The sequence below is a fragment of the Geotrypetes seraphini genome, chromosome 4 (assembly GCF_902459505.1).
Source record: "Geotrypetes seraphini chromosome 4, aGeoSer1.1, whole genome shotgun sequence".
NCBI lineage: Eukaryota > Metazoa > Chordata > Amphibia > Gymnophiona > Dermophiidae > Geotrypetes > Geotrypetes seraphini.
In genome coordinates, this window is record NC_047087.1 from 243,062,264 (window position 1) to 243,077,219 (window position 14,956).

The following is a 14,956-nucleotide window of genomic DNA, read 5'->3' on the forward strand; positions in this document are numbered from 1 at the left end:
AATATCCGATAGAATTCCGGACCCAGGCCGTCCGGTCCTGGCGCCTTAGCCAAAGTGAGCGATCCGATCGTGGTGGAGATCTCCTCCACTGTAATAGGCCCATTGAGAGACGCGGCTTGGCTCTCCGTCAACCGAGGCAACTTCAAGTCGGCGAAGAACCGTGACATAGCGTCGGCATCCAAAGAACGGCGGCCGTAAAGGGCCTGATAGTATTGAACAAATTGGGAGGCAATGTGACTCTCCCCCTCGTGACGAACCCCCCTGGAGTCTTTAATAGAAGTGATAACCTGTCTCTTTTTGTGCGGGCGGATCAAGTTGGACAGGAGCTTCCCCGTTTTACTTCCCCACCTATAAAGCTGGTATCTTTGATAGTACAAGGAGGTCTCCGTTCGTTTATTGAGGAGTTCCTCAAGCTGACCCCGCACCATCCGCATCTCCTCCCTATCCGAATCCGATAATGTGGTGATATGGGATTGGCGGAGGGCGTGCAACCGAGTAGATAGCCTCAAGAGCTCCCCCTCCGTCTGTTTACGTTTGCCAGCTATATAAGCGATAATGTGCCCACGGAGCACTGCTTTTGAAGCATACCAGAATGTAACGGGGCCCACATCTGGCGTATCGTTTGTAAGTTGGTAATCTAACCAACGCGCCCTTAAGAAAATGCGGAACTCCGGGTCCTGGTACAAAGAAGAGGGCAACCGCCAAGAGGAAGTCCTTCCCGCCGGCGCCAAGCATAAACGGAGTCCCACCGGTGCATGGTCAGATAGTGTGCTCTCATAAATTTCAGAGTGAGTGGCCCTAGAGAAAAGGCGTTTATCAAGGAGGAGGTAGTCCAGCCTGGCATACACCTTGTGGGCATGTGAGTAAAAAGTGAAATCAATGTCATAAGGGTGTAAAGTACACCAAACATCAACCAGCTCTAAGTGTTGAGTGAGAAAACCCACCCCACGTGTGTCGTGGTCCCGGGTCCGTGCCCGCGGCGGCTTACAATCCACACCAGGGTTTGCAGTGATATTGAGATCCCCGCCCACAACTAAATTGTAATCAGAGTGCTGTGAAATATGGGCCAATACAGTGGAGAAGAACTTATGACAGTAGACATTGGGTGCATACAGGTTGCACAACAGTAACTTAAGACCCCAGAGCTCACCCAGCACCAGAACGAAGCGACCCTCCGGGTCCTGGATTTGCTTATGAAGATGAAAAGGAAGGTGTTTGTGAAGGAGAATGGCCACCCCCCTCTGACGGCCCGTAAAGGCCGAGGAAAACACATCCCCCACCCATCCCCTGCGTAATTTGGTATGTTCCAGCTGAGAGAGATGCGTTTCCTGTAGGAAGGCTATATCCGCACCCAACTTGCGGAGACATGACAGCACTCGCGATCGCTTAATAGGAGACTTGATACCATCCACATTGAATGTGAGTATCTTAAGGTCAGCCAGGATCAATTCTAGGTGGACTGGAGCCGAGCAGAGAAAAGATAGAAAAAACCGCTCCTGGGTCTCCCAGCTGGACCCAGCAGCCAGACAACAGATACCAAATAAGTCTGCACCCCCCCGGGACCTCCCCCCCATTCCATCCCAACCACAATCCTAGCACAATCACACCAACATACAAAACCCCATGCACACACCCCCAACAACCTTCCCCAGCCCCCCACACCCCCCTCCCACCCTCCCCAGTCGTGTAACCCATACACTGTCCCTAACAAACCCACTGCCTACCCATAGCAGAACCCTCCCCCCTCCCGCAAACTGTCCACCCCAAAGGGACCAACACAGCGAACAAAAAAGAAACATGTAAGATATAAGAAATTCAAATCAAGCCGAAATAGGCTCAAGAGCAGTGCCATGCCCCAACAACTAAGGGCTTGTGTCCAGGGGCAGTCTAAAGGAGCGTGATGGAAAGCAGCCAACAAAAGATCCTAGGACCAGATGTGGGTCCGGCCGATACACCATCAGGAACCAGCAGAACAAGAACAACAGGCATAGCGGCAAGCGCCTGCGGCAGGTCAACATCAGAGTCACCCATAGCACAACTTAGGCCTGGCGGTCGAGAGTCAAGGAAGAGGGTGAGCAGCCAGATTGCTCACATAGGTGCGGGCCTCCTCCACAGTGGTCAGGGTCTCAGAGGCGCCGTTCCTCCAGACCCGCAGCTTGGCAGGGAAAACCAGGGCAAACTGGATCCCCCTCTTGTGGAGCTCAGTGCAGAAAGGCGACATCAATTTGCGTTGGGCAGCAACACGCACCGAGTAGTCATTAAAGACCAGTACCTTCACCCCCTCGTACTCCATGGCTCCAGCCTTGCGATAGGCCCTAAGCAGAGCTTCCTTGCCTCTCCAATTGCAGAAACGTGCAATAGCTGTACGTGCTCGTTTGCCATCCCCCGATTTGGGGCCAATTCGGTGGGCTCTTTCACAATCAAACTGCAGGCCGGAGCCCGACAGGCCCAGCGTCTCCGGCAGCCATACAGTGAAAATCCGGTACAGGTCAGCATCTCCGACAGATTCTGGTAAACCAACCAGCCGCAGGTTGTTACGACGGCTGTGATTCTCCAACTCCTCAAGTTGCTCCTGCATGTCAGTGTTGGATTTGCGGAGCGCCGACATCTGAGCCTCCAAGGACGCACACGTGTCTTCCTGATCTGAGACACGTTGCTCCACATCGGTGAGGCGCCTCTGCTGGGAATCAAATTTTTCGTGCACCTCATCAACTGCCGATTGTAATTTATTGAGGCGATCCGCCAGGGCAGCCGAAACCGACCTAGTTATTTCTTGTATCCAGTCTCCCGCAGGGATGGTGAAAGATGCGGGGTCCGCCGCCATTTTAACAGCGGGAGACTGAGGCCGGTCCCAAGAAGTCTTCGCAGAGCGGATTGGCATGCCCGATGACAACTCGCCCCCGAACTGCAAGATTAACAGCGCAAGACTCCCAGCACTGCTCCCGAGGGACTCGCGGTTCGGAACGGGTGGAAAAACGCCGAGAATTAGCTGATTTCAGCGGGATCAGGACGGAGCTCTCCGCTCCAACAACCGGTCAGGTAGGCTGCATCACGTGACCCCCCCCCCCTTGGGGGTTTTGATGTCTTGCGCTTGCTCTATGTGCATTGATACTTACAAATAAACAATTTAAAAAAAAAAAAAGAAAAAGAAATCGCAGCTCTCACTGTGGTTCAGTGGAGTCCCAGAGCCTTAGAAACGGCTTTTAACTTTTGATCTACATGTCATCAATTATGAAAGCTTTATTATCCAGTTTTTTTTAATATCTTTGTCAATTTTTTATAAAAAGATTTCAATTTTTATACAATTGGTTTTATGGAATTGGCTATTGCTTTAAAGATGATATTGTTTTTCCTTACAAGTAAAGTATGTTTTATATGTATGATTGGTCATGCAAATGTGATAGAAGGTAATTGTCCATCACAAGTGGGTGGGAACTGGTTAGAGGGGAATTAACCTAGGTGGTAATTTTCCAGATGGCAATTGGTAGATAGGAATTGTCTGGTTAGCTACTGACCTAGAACCATTTAAATAACTATGTGGCATAAATACGCATGAGAAAGTTTCTTTCAATTGAAAGGAAGCTCTGCAATGAAGGGGCATAGGATGAAGGTGAAAGAGGACAGACTAAGAAGTAACCTCAGAAAATATTTTTTCATGGAAATGGTAGTGAATGTGTGAAATAGCCTCTCAGTGGAAGTGGTGGTGGTGATGATGATGAAAAAATGTATCTAAATTCAAGAAAGCTTGGGATAAGTACATTGGATCTCTAAGGAAGAAGGGATAGTTGATGGCATGGATAGGCAGACTAGATAGGCAACATGGTCTTTATCTGCCTTCATTTTTCTTTGTTTCTACATATGCAATAATGGAGAAATCAGGATGGGTATAGAAACTTATATATTATTGCTCTTTATATAGAAAGTCTGTGAGGATCTATGAAATCTTGGTTTTAAGATGAAGTATTCATGATATTTGTATAAGTATTGTTTGTTTTATTTTATGTATGTTACTTTTGTAATGCTGCTTAGGAATAGGCAGTTGATAAATTTTTTAAATAAATATCATCTGTCTTATTTTGATCATTTCTTTAATATCATTTTTTTTTAAATTTTGTTTTCATTCCGATGGGCACCATGACTGACCTCTTCAACCCAAAAGAAGTTGAAAACTGTTTCATAAACAAGATTTTTCACATACATATTCCTGGTTATTAGTGCATGATGCAAAGTGAATAGATTTAGCAGAATTCAGTTACAGAAATATTGTAGTGATATCTGAGAATTCATAGGGCACATACTAAAACAACCAATTGTATTGCTGGGATGGAAAGATTAGATTCTTATCTCGGTAATCTTCTTTCTAGTAGACAGACACTCCATTCCTGAACATGTGGGTAGTAAATCCCTTTCTCACAAGAATTCTTAAAGAGAGCTTCATTAGTATTCTTTTGCTCCACCTCCCATCCTTCTTGATTGTCCTCCGCTCCTGCTTTGGGGGGCGAGGGGGGAGGGTTGGTAACTGAATTGGCGAGGCCGATTTTTTTTTTTTTTTTAACAAATTGATTCGAATCAATTCACCTGATTCGAATTGATGAATCGATTTGAATCGGAAATCGGGCAGCACTAGTTAGTACCACAGAGATCAGTGCCAAGCTCGGGTCCTCACTCCTCTGAGAGCACCAACTTTGAAGTACTTCCAGGCTTTCACATATGCTGCTATAGTCACTTTCTTCCAGTATCTGAGATGGGTAGAGACCACTCCATCCAAATAGACTTTATGCAGAATGCCAGGTGTTCCAAGATCACAGCTTTCTGGATCCTGCAGGGCAATTGGACCCTGCATGAGCAGCCGGAGATGACAGGGAAGTGTGATACTTTGATCCTTTTGCAGACAGACTAGATCTGCATACCTCCATTGCCTCGGCCAGTCTAGTGGCACGCTAGAGAATGACACGGTAACAGAATTTGTTATCGTCCCCCTGGGAAACCATCCCATTTCATTCTTTAGTGTCTATCTCAACCTCAGTCTTTCTACACCAGCATTCTTCAATGAAAGGCTTGAGGTACAACACCCATACATACTTTGATTCTTTTCTCTCTTCTTAAAGAATGACATGGGAATGGTTTCCCTTGGTTATCCGTAGGGATGAAGATGGTGACAAATTCTATTACTGTATCATTCTTAATCACTGGCCCCTGGTTACATCATGATCCTGCGCAAAAGTCGGCCTATCATGGGCCATGGAGGGAAGGAATTAAGAAGACCTACTTTGGCCAGGGTTGCACCAGGGCATCGAGGCCTTCACTCTCTGGCTTGAATCTTCGACAGAAGAACCAAACCACCTTCTTGTTGGCTATCAATGTCATCATATCAAATGTTGGGCACCTCCACCATGAAGGTGAAGGCTTCTTGAGACAGTGACCACTCCTCAGGATCCAGGGTCTTCCGGCTGAGGAAATCCATTTGCACATTGTCCACTCCAGCCACATGTGCCACCAAGTGTGCCAGAAGATGGGCCTCTGCCCATCGAAACAGCATCTGGACTTCCTAGCATACAGCAGCCCTCTTGGTGCTTCCCTGGCAATTGACATCAGCTACCGCCGTTGGATTATCCAAGAAAACTTGTGCGCTCCCGAGCACCTGAAGCACCATGGGGATGGCTTGAAGTTCCAAGCAGTTGAATGACCACTTCCACTGGGAAGGGAGCCAGCGTCCCTGAACTGAATGCCCCTTGCAATGCTCTGGTGTCTGTCATCATTAACACCCATGTAGAGATAAGAAGGGGAACTCCTCTGGTGAGAGACTGGGGTTCCAACCACCAGGCTAAACAGGCTTCCGCTGTCCTAAACTAGCAGCTGTCCTAAACAGGCTTCTGCTGTCCTAAACAGCTGCTAGTGAAGCGCATCCCTCTGCAGAAAAAAACAGGAGAGCAGCATATCCTGAAACGGACAAAAGTGTGCCCTTGCACATCCATGGTTGCCACTATTGATCCCAGCACCTGCAAATAATGCCATGCTGTTGAAGCAGACTCGCTCCGGAATTCCTGTATCTGTTGAAGTTTCTCTCTATGGGCTTCTGGAACAAACACTTTGTTTTCCCTTGTGTTGAACTGAACTCCCAGATACTCCAAGATCTGCATTGGCTTCAGATGGTTTTTCCAAAAGTTGACCACCCAGCCCAGCTTCTTCAGTAGCTGAATCACTCTGTAAACAGCTAGCCTGCCTTCGGATTCAGACTGGGCTCTTATTCGCCAATCATGCAGATATGAATATACTTGTATGCCCGCTACGTGTAGGTGTACTGGAACAACCCAAATATAGGAGTCGTGAGGATTGCTCTTCCTGTCGTAGAGGCCATTTGAGCTCTTCTCTTCAGCGCTGGAACCACCATTACCTTGGTGATGGTCTGTGGCATCATGGCTAGCTCAAAGGGCATCCACTGCAAACTTGGCATAAATCCAAGGTATCCTGGCTCATTAAGTCTATCACACCTGATTTTAAGCAAAATTAAGATGGTATGAGGCAGATAGAGGCTTTTATTTTCAAATCAGAAAATCTAAGATGGGTGCCGTGGCAACAATTTTAGCACCATAAACAGCCTGGAGAGCTACACTGGGGACTATAAATTTGCGATTTTAGAGGTGGGGGAACCTAACTCTAAATCGAAAACCCCCCAAAAAATCAATTCTGGAGCTGCCTCTTCTTTCTAACTCATAGGAGGGAAAAACAGCACCAAACCCTTGTGGACTTCTCTGCTGCTTCCACAATAAAGAACTAATGAGGGAATATGACTTTTTAAGAAAGAACAGAATTATGCAGTTTATTTTCAACTGTCCCAATCAGGCACACATTTTCCATGTAATTGTTCCTGCAGCTTAAAAATCATAGTAATGTCACTTGCTTCCTTCATATTCCTGAAACATAGCCAAGTTATTTTGGAAATGCCTTGCTCAGTTTACTCCAGCTAAATTGTCAGACAGCAGCTATATATATATATATATATATATATATATATATATACACACACACATATACACAGGTATATAAACTTGACATCAGAAATCATGACACTATGTAGTTCAATATAAATTCAAGCACTCATATTAAGTATGCAAATCACAAATAGCTAGGATGCAAATATTCATGTAGTTCATTAATTTAATAATTAAATTTGAAAAACCCAAAGAATCAACTCCATTAGGTATTCATTATACAAACTCTAAACTTTGCATCTCTAGTAATAATATTTCATGCTTGATTTTGTGCAGCAGTTACCTCAACTTTGTAGAAGGAGAACAGCAGAAACAAGCCAGTACTCCTACAAGACAGTGCAGTATTACCAGCAAGAAAGTGCAGAAAATAAAGACATGACATGCACCTGACACGAAAAACTCGCCTGTTATGAATGTATACAAGCTATTAGAACTTTCCAAGGGGATACTAGTGAATATTATCTAACATACTATAAACCAGATTTCATATATACACATATACTTTAATGCACTTAAACATATAAAAGCCTAAATGTGGTTTCTATGGAATAGGGAAGTGAGTAGGGAAATCAGTCCTAAAGAACCATCGCTTGTAGCATCCCCCAGACTCGGTCTATGCTTCACCAGGAATCTGAACTTAGACTTCTTGATAACAGTCTACTCAGCCCACTTGTAGCTCCTGAATTAGGCCATATGTCTGCACCATCTGCTGAAACCAGAGAAATATTGAGAAGCTGGCTCACCACCATATTTGCTCTTTCTTCTCTGGTTCAGAAGAGGATATTTGAAAATTCATATGCTTCAACATGCATTTGAAATACTGCACTGCAATACATGTAATAGAATTGCAAACAAATAAAAGACATGAAAATGGAAAAAAACACACAAAAAAACACCTGTCTACAGGCATAAAATAAACCCACATACAGAGGATAATTTTACAATGGATTGCACCAATGAAAAGTAAACATATACTCTTCAATCCAGAAACTATAGGATTTTCAAAATGAAAAGCATACTTGTATATCCACTAAGAATTATCCTAGGAAAATAAACACTTACACATTACTCATGCAGATAATTTTATTTTTTAATTAGAAAAAGTACATTTCAAAATTTTAAATGTCTAATTCCAAACCCTATCTAGCCCTGCCCCAATCCACTTCAGCAATATGTTCCCAAACAACATGCAAAATGGAACTACACTTCTCCCTCCGTATTCGAAGTTTCAGCATTTGCAGTTTCAATTATTCATGGCTTTTAGCTTGCTGGTTCCTCTCCCCCTCTCCCCATTATGTCAGCTTGCATAGAGAAATTGCTGATACCAAGCATTTACAGAGAAAATCACTGATTCCCAGCACTTTCTTCACTGTGTTTTGTCTCTCCTTCAGGAATAGGCCAGGTCTCCCACCATGTTATTCGCAGTTTCACCATATTCACGATGGGTTTTAATAGAAAACAGCGAATAGCATATGAAAAAGTTATTCACGGTTTTTCTGTATTCGCGGGTCTGTTAATCCCCTATCACAGCGAATACGGAGGGAGAAGTGTATACATGTACTTTTGCCAGCCTGTATAGCAGGCAATTAAATAAAACTATTTCCACAGGTAAGGAGTACTGTTTTATCTGTGAAAATAGCTTTGAAAACTAATCAATTAATTTCTTTCCTTCCTCCCTGAAACACAATGAAATTGATTGTTAGCACAAAACAAGCATTACCTTCACTGCAGCAGTCACAGCGGCGGTTGCGGCTAAATTTATACCCTGCTTTCCAAAGTTAACCATAGTCTCATAACCCCGCTCCTTGGCTTGCACAATATAATTATCAATTTCCTGCAAAGGTAAAACTGTAGTTGAAAATTTAAGAATTACAAAAATATGCACATACAATTTGTTTAGAAAAAATTAAAAACCACCATTGATCTTACCTATGTGCAGTTTTAAAAATTAACATTTTATTACTGAATATTCTCAAATATAACCCGATCAAAAAATAAACCAAGGTAAACTTTTTCCCTCAAAAAGGAGGAAAAAAGGTTGACTTGAATTTAAACCAGTGATTTATATTCAAGTACCAGTACAGGGCAGAAGCGACCCCTCCTCCCTTCCCTGGTGTCCTGTCTGCCAGATCTGCAGCCAACCAGCCAATCTGCCCCCCTTTCCAGACCCGCCTTGTGCCTACAGTACTGCCCTGGTGGTCCAGTGGTGCAGAGAGTCAGTCTTCCCCCCCTTCCCTTCCCGGGTGCGGGATGGAGTTACCTCACATATAAACTGAGACACACACACACACACCATTTTCATGCCCTGGAGCTATAGTTTTAAGGATGACATTTTTCTTAAGAGATGTTTAATTCCTTTTCAAAGAAAGAACTGTTTTTTATGACTCTGTACCATTAGGGGAATTTCTCAGAGCACAAGAACTGCTAGTTAATAAAGAAAGAGTTAATCAGAGTGGTTGTGTGGGTAATAAAGTAATATGCCAGTAATGTAGCATTAAGCTGCTTATTTTTCTGCTTGTCCTGGGATAACACTAGCTTCCTTTCAATCATGGGCATCCTTCAGGATGAACCTCCTTCTATTGGGATTGTGGTCTTTTTTGTCAGTGCCATGACCAGAGCATCTTCCTTGGGCAGGTCCTTGCGAGGTAAAGGATGCAGCTTGCCCAATAGTTTGGTACCCTCTCAGAATCCCTTTTGGTGCCTGCCAGTCCAATTAACACAATCCGGAAAAGAGCCTTATGCAAGAGGAAAGACTAAGATGGCTTCCTAAGCTCCTTAAGTATAGGGTTCCCATCCTCAGCTTCTGCCTGAGGTGCCGCAGCAATTTTTAGGACTGAGGCCACTGGATCAATTAGGTGATGAAGCTGGAGAGGAAGCCTCTCAAAAAAGAAATTACAAAGTCATTGTCCTCCAGTTCCCAGGGATCTTCCAGGAAGGAAGAATACAAATCTTCACTGCCTCTTGCTGTATGGTCTTAACCTCTTGCAGGTGTGAACCAAGGCCACCATGTGTCCTAGACCTCAGGGACTCTCCATGGCTAAAGATGGTCACACCAAGCTGGGGAATTTGACAGCCACCTTCACACACAATCGGACATGACCTTCAGCCACTATCCCTTGCCTCCCCTCACAGACATCAAGTCAATGACCAAGGAGGATCAGGCCCCATTCTACAGCTTCCATATCCTGTGGCCATAACGATCCTCCACCCGCTCACATTTTCACAGGCTAGGATCAAAATGATCACTGATCCCACCAAAGATTGGGATACTGCAGCCAAAAGAGGACCCATTGGGAGTGTGCCATCAATGATATCCCCTGCAAGTGATCCTTAGGCTCACCTAGGGATACTACAAGCAGGGTTACTTTTGCCAATGGGAAAAATCCCTTGCATAAAGGGGGCCCAGTTGCCCCATTTCCCATTGATAAAGATAGAGAGATCGGACCTAAGGTTCTCTCTTTCTGCCTCTCCCTTTGTTCCCACTCCCTCTTCCCCCCTACCCTGTGGATTTGGTGTCTCTCCCTCTCCTCACAGTCTTCTGAACTTGCCTTCAGTGGCTGGCAAACAGCTAACCACAGGGCCTTCCCTTTGCTACACTTCATGTCCTCTGAGAGGACCTCATAGGCCAGACATGAGAGGGAAGACCCTGTGACTGGCTTGAAACAGCCTAGTCTTTCGCTTCTGCCTGCTGGCCACTGAAGGCAAGTTTAGAGCACTATGGGAAGAAAGGAAATGGAAAAATGCCAGACCCACAGGGTAGGAAGGACAGAGAGAAATGCCAGACCATGAGGTGGGGGAGGAAGATAAAGAAAGGATAGGGACACAGAAGAGTAGATGCTAGATATCAGAGAGAAGATGAGTATTAGACATGGAGAAAATAAATTTCAAATGGACAGGTGACCCTGCACAGATAAGCAAAAATCAGAAAAACAGGAAAGAAAACGCTAGGACCAGCATGAATGGAAAATAAAATGCTCAGATAAACAAAAGTGGAAAAAAAGAATTCTCTTTTGAATTAATTGGAGCTTTTAGAATTTCTCTAGTATTGTTATATATGCAAAGTCTGTCTTTTTGAGGTTTCCAGTCAAGTTTTTTGCCTTCTCTCTCTCTTTCTATTACTGATTTGTGGTCTCTTGTTTCATATTTGTTAAGGGGCTGGCTGTGTTTTGAATGTGTGACTAAACTGCAGTATTCTGCTAGCAAGTAGTTTCTGTGTAGAAATCGTGCAGCAGTCCCATTTGTTCAGTTTTCTCACTAGGTAGTGTACTGCTATTTTAGGGCCCAGTTTAATATTTACAGTGCTGCCTTTCACAGGTAAGGTTGTTGCTCTTTGAGTCCTGGGAATTAATGCAGTTATGGTGGTATTATGATGTTTTTGCACAACCTCGTGCATAGTGTTTCACACTGGAGGTACTGTGCATTGTCCTTACTGAAGTGACATCTAAATTTTAATCAATTCAACATTAATAAAACTCAAGTTTACATTTATATATTAAATATATAATGTCTCATATCAACAGTTATTAAAATTCCATCAGTTAAACGCATTAACACAATTAACCCTTAAATATAAATAGAAAGTGCTTCAACATATATCCCTACAGTAACCCTCCGACAGAACTGTAAAAAGACAAGTGCTAAATACAGCAGTAGTTGCTTAATACTTAAGTCCTCAGACCAAAAAGAAAGGTCATAGTAAACAATTTCTTGAATCTTCAGAGCCTAAAAAAAACCTCTAAATTTGAATACAATTTTAATGTCCTAACAGACAGGGTTTTAGAATATTTTGCATACCTAATGTGTGAGTTGTGTCTGATTAGTTTAAATTATGAGACTCTGCCTCTTTGAGAAATCTTTAAATTCAAGTGAATTGTTTCTACAAATGTGTATATGTTTAGTAGGGTTGAAATAACCAAGTTTAAAATATGTAATATATTATCAATGATATAGAAATCCATTTTTAGGTGGCTCTGAGGGCATTATTTGTCGGTAGGAGTAGATGGCAACCCTTCCTCAGGCCTCAGTCCTTTCACCACTATGCCAAATTTATACCCTCAAATGCAGTACAAGAAGAACCTCACTTACTGGCCCTCAATCTCAGTCTTTGGAAATGGCCACCCTTAGCATCCCTGCATTCTGGTCCAAGTAGTTTCCTTACTCCAAACTCCACCCTCCCCATTTCCTGTCAGAAAAAATAAGCAGTATAAAGGCCATCCAGGCTGGGCTGCTGATGTACTGTGCCAATCCCATCCCTTCTGATGTGAGAATTCTCCCCATTTCTGAGGGGAGGACCCAACAGAACTATCAGCAGCACAACCTAATGGTTCTGTAGCTCTACACCATTTTTTTTTTTTTTTTTTTTTTTAAAGAGGCTTGGCTAGTAAAGAGCTAAGGCACCTGCAGCACTAGAGCAGGGCAGGGGTAAACACACAAAAGTTGGTAAAAGACCCATCACAAATGGGGCAAAAATAATCAGCAGCACTGTTATGTTGTCAGTTTTTGCAGGCCCTGCACCTCCTAGTCCTGTTCTCTTAGGCTTCCGCAGCTGGCAACATGAATGTTGAAGCTGTCTGAGTTTTGCCATGCCTGGGTAGGCAGAACTGGTGTTTCAGCCATCTTGCTATGGCTTTCTTTGGCATGATGGCTGAAATGTCAGTTCTACCTGGACAACTGCAACGATCACCTCCTAACCCTGTGCATCAAACTGCAAGACAATGGCAAGAAACACCCTGACGAACCTAAAGCTAGGACTTGCCCTACTGAGGAGTCCTGGGAGCAATTCCCACACTGTCAGTTTCTGCTCCCTGCCTAAAGACCTATCTTGCTAGCTATCCTCACAGGGAAACCACAAATTTTTTTTTTAATAGTCCCCTCCCCACCTTCTATAGGAGCCCCTTAGGGATCACTGCCATGGGCTTCGGAGTAAGGTAAGGACTACAAACTAGAGAATGACACGGTGAAAAAATTGGTCCCCGTCACCGCCCCGTCCCCGTCTCACCATCCCCGTAACCGCCCCGTCCCCGTCTCACCATCCTCTTCACCGCCCCGTCACCGCCACTGCCACCCCATTCACCGCCCCGTCACCGCCACTGCAATCCCATTCACTTTTCTTTATTTACGTATAAAGGAAACATTCTTTAAAACTTTAAAACTTAGTTAAATATTAGTTAATAACTATACAAAAACAAACACGCAGAGAAAAAATTAATTAATATAAATTCTCAAAACTGACACATTTTGATCACTAAATTTAAAATAGTTATTTTTCATACAGTTTTTCAATCACTAATCTTCCACCACCCCTGGGGCTAGCAATGCAAAAACAAACACGGTAAGTAGACGCGGCCGCTGTACCTAATCGCGGCAAAGATCTCCCTGCCGTGATTAGCATAGTGACCGCGGCTACGGCTGCAAGTCTCCCCTCCCCTCAGCGATCACGGCAGGAGGGCACCCAACCCCTCCTGTAGACCCCCCCAACGGCCCTCCCGACAATCGCAGCAGAAGGGTACCCAACCCCTCCTGCCGGTCCTCCCAATGGCCTCCCCTAAGATCGCCGGCAGGAGGGTACCCAACCCCTCCTGCTGGACCCCCCCCCAACGAACCCTCCCACCCCGGAACCCCCTTAGTCTTACTTTCCAAGTTGGACCGGACGGCTCCTCACACGTATGGCCAGCAGGCTTGCCTCCGTCCAAATGAGGCGGGCCCGCCCCTACCCTGCCCAACCCACAGGATCCTAGGGCCTGATTGGTCTAGGCACCTAAAGCCACTCCCGCTATAGGAGGGGCCTTAGGTGCTTGGGCCAATCAGGCCCTAGGATCCTGTGGGTTAGGCAGGGGAGGGGAGGGGTGGGCCCGCCTCATTTGGACGGAGGCAGGCCTGCTGGCCAGACGAGCGAGGAGCTGTCCGGTCCAACTTGGAAAGTAAGACTAAGGGTGGTGTTTCGGGATGGCGGGGTTTGTTGGGGGAGGGACCGGCAGGAGGGGTTGGGCACCCTCCTATTGGCGATATAGGGGGCCGTTGGGGGTGCCGGCAGGAGGGGTTGGGCACCCTCCTACCAGTGAGGGCGATCGTCGGGGGGGGGGGGCGGGTTCTATTGGCAGGAAGGGTTGATCTGACAAATGAGGAGCACGGTGAAAACACAGGTAAATTGCGGTTCCTAGAGGGGGGGACATTGGCCTGCGGGGACAAATCTATTCACCGTTTTTGCGGTCGGTGAAAGGATTTGTCCCCGCGTCTGCGGCGATTTGCTAATGAGGTCACCATAACCCGCAGCCAAACCGCAGCCACGCAGCGGTTCGCTGCGGGGATCGCTCCCCGTGTCATTCTCTACTACAAACCCTAGGAGCAACTGGCCAAGGGACTCAATCTTAGGGACCACAAACCTACATCATTTGCTGGAAGGTTTCCAGATTGCAACAGCCTTTATACTGGTGATGTCATTGGAAAAGTTCAATTTCTCTACCTCTATGTGCTGGTAGAAGGATACAACTGATTTATCTGGACTGGCCTAGCAAAATGTAAAGGAAAGCATGTTAGCTAAAAATGCTGCATTAACAGAATAATGTCTCAGAAACTGAGTATTTTATACTTACTCTTTCCCGTGAAGAAAGAAGAGGATGCAGAAATTTTCTATATAATAAACTTGCCCCTCTAGTATAGGGAGACAATAACCAAATAACAAAAGCAATCTTCAGCTCATAATATAATGGAAACCTGCACAGAAAACAAAAGATATCAGAAAATTTTAAAAATTTAGTACAACATAATTCTATAAAACATTTGCATATGACAAATTAATAAATTTAAGAGACTCCAACTGATATAGACTACTGCTGCTAAGATCATTTTTGGTAAGAGTAAATTAGATCACGTAACCCCTCTGCTTAAGGAATTACATTGGCTTCCAGTGTATCTCAGAATTCAATTTAAGTGCATCTGTATTGCATTTAAGATCTTATTTGGCA

General features: G+C 44.8%; 1 protein-coding gene across 1 annotated transcript in view; it reads right to left on the bottom strand.

Annotated features, from left to right (window-relative positions):
- REEP3 (receptor accessory protein 3) overlaps positions 1-14,956 on the bottom strand; it is a 175,196-nt gene that overhangs the window by 26,040 nt on the left and 134,200 nt on the right. The window contains exons 4-5 of the mRNA XM_033940046.1: positions 14,585-14,705; positions 8,713-8,826 (exon numbers count right to left, since the gene is read on the bottom strand). Coding sequence (XP_033795937.1) covers positions 8,713-8,826; positions 14,585-14,705 — 235 coding nt within the window. The remainder of the gene's footprint in view (positions 1-8,712; positions 8,827-14,584; positions 14,706-14,956) is intronic.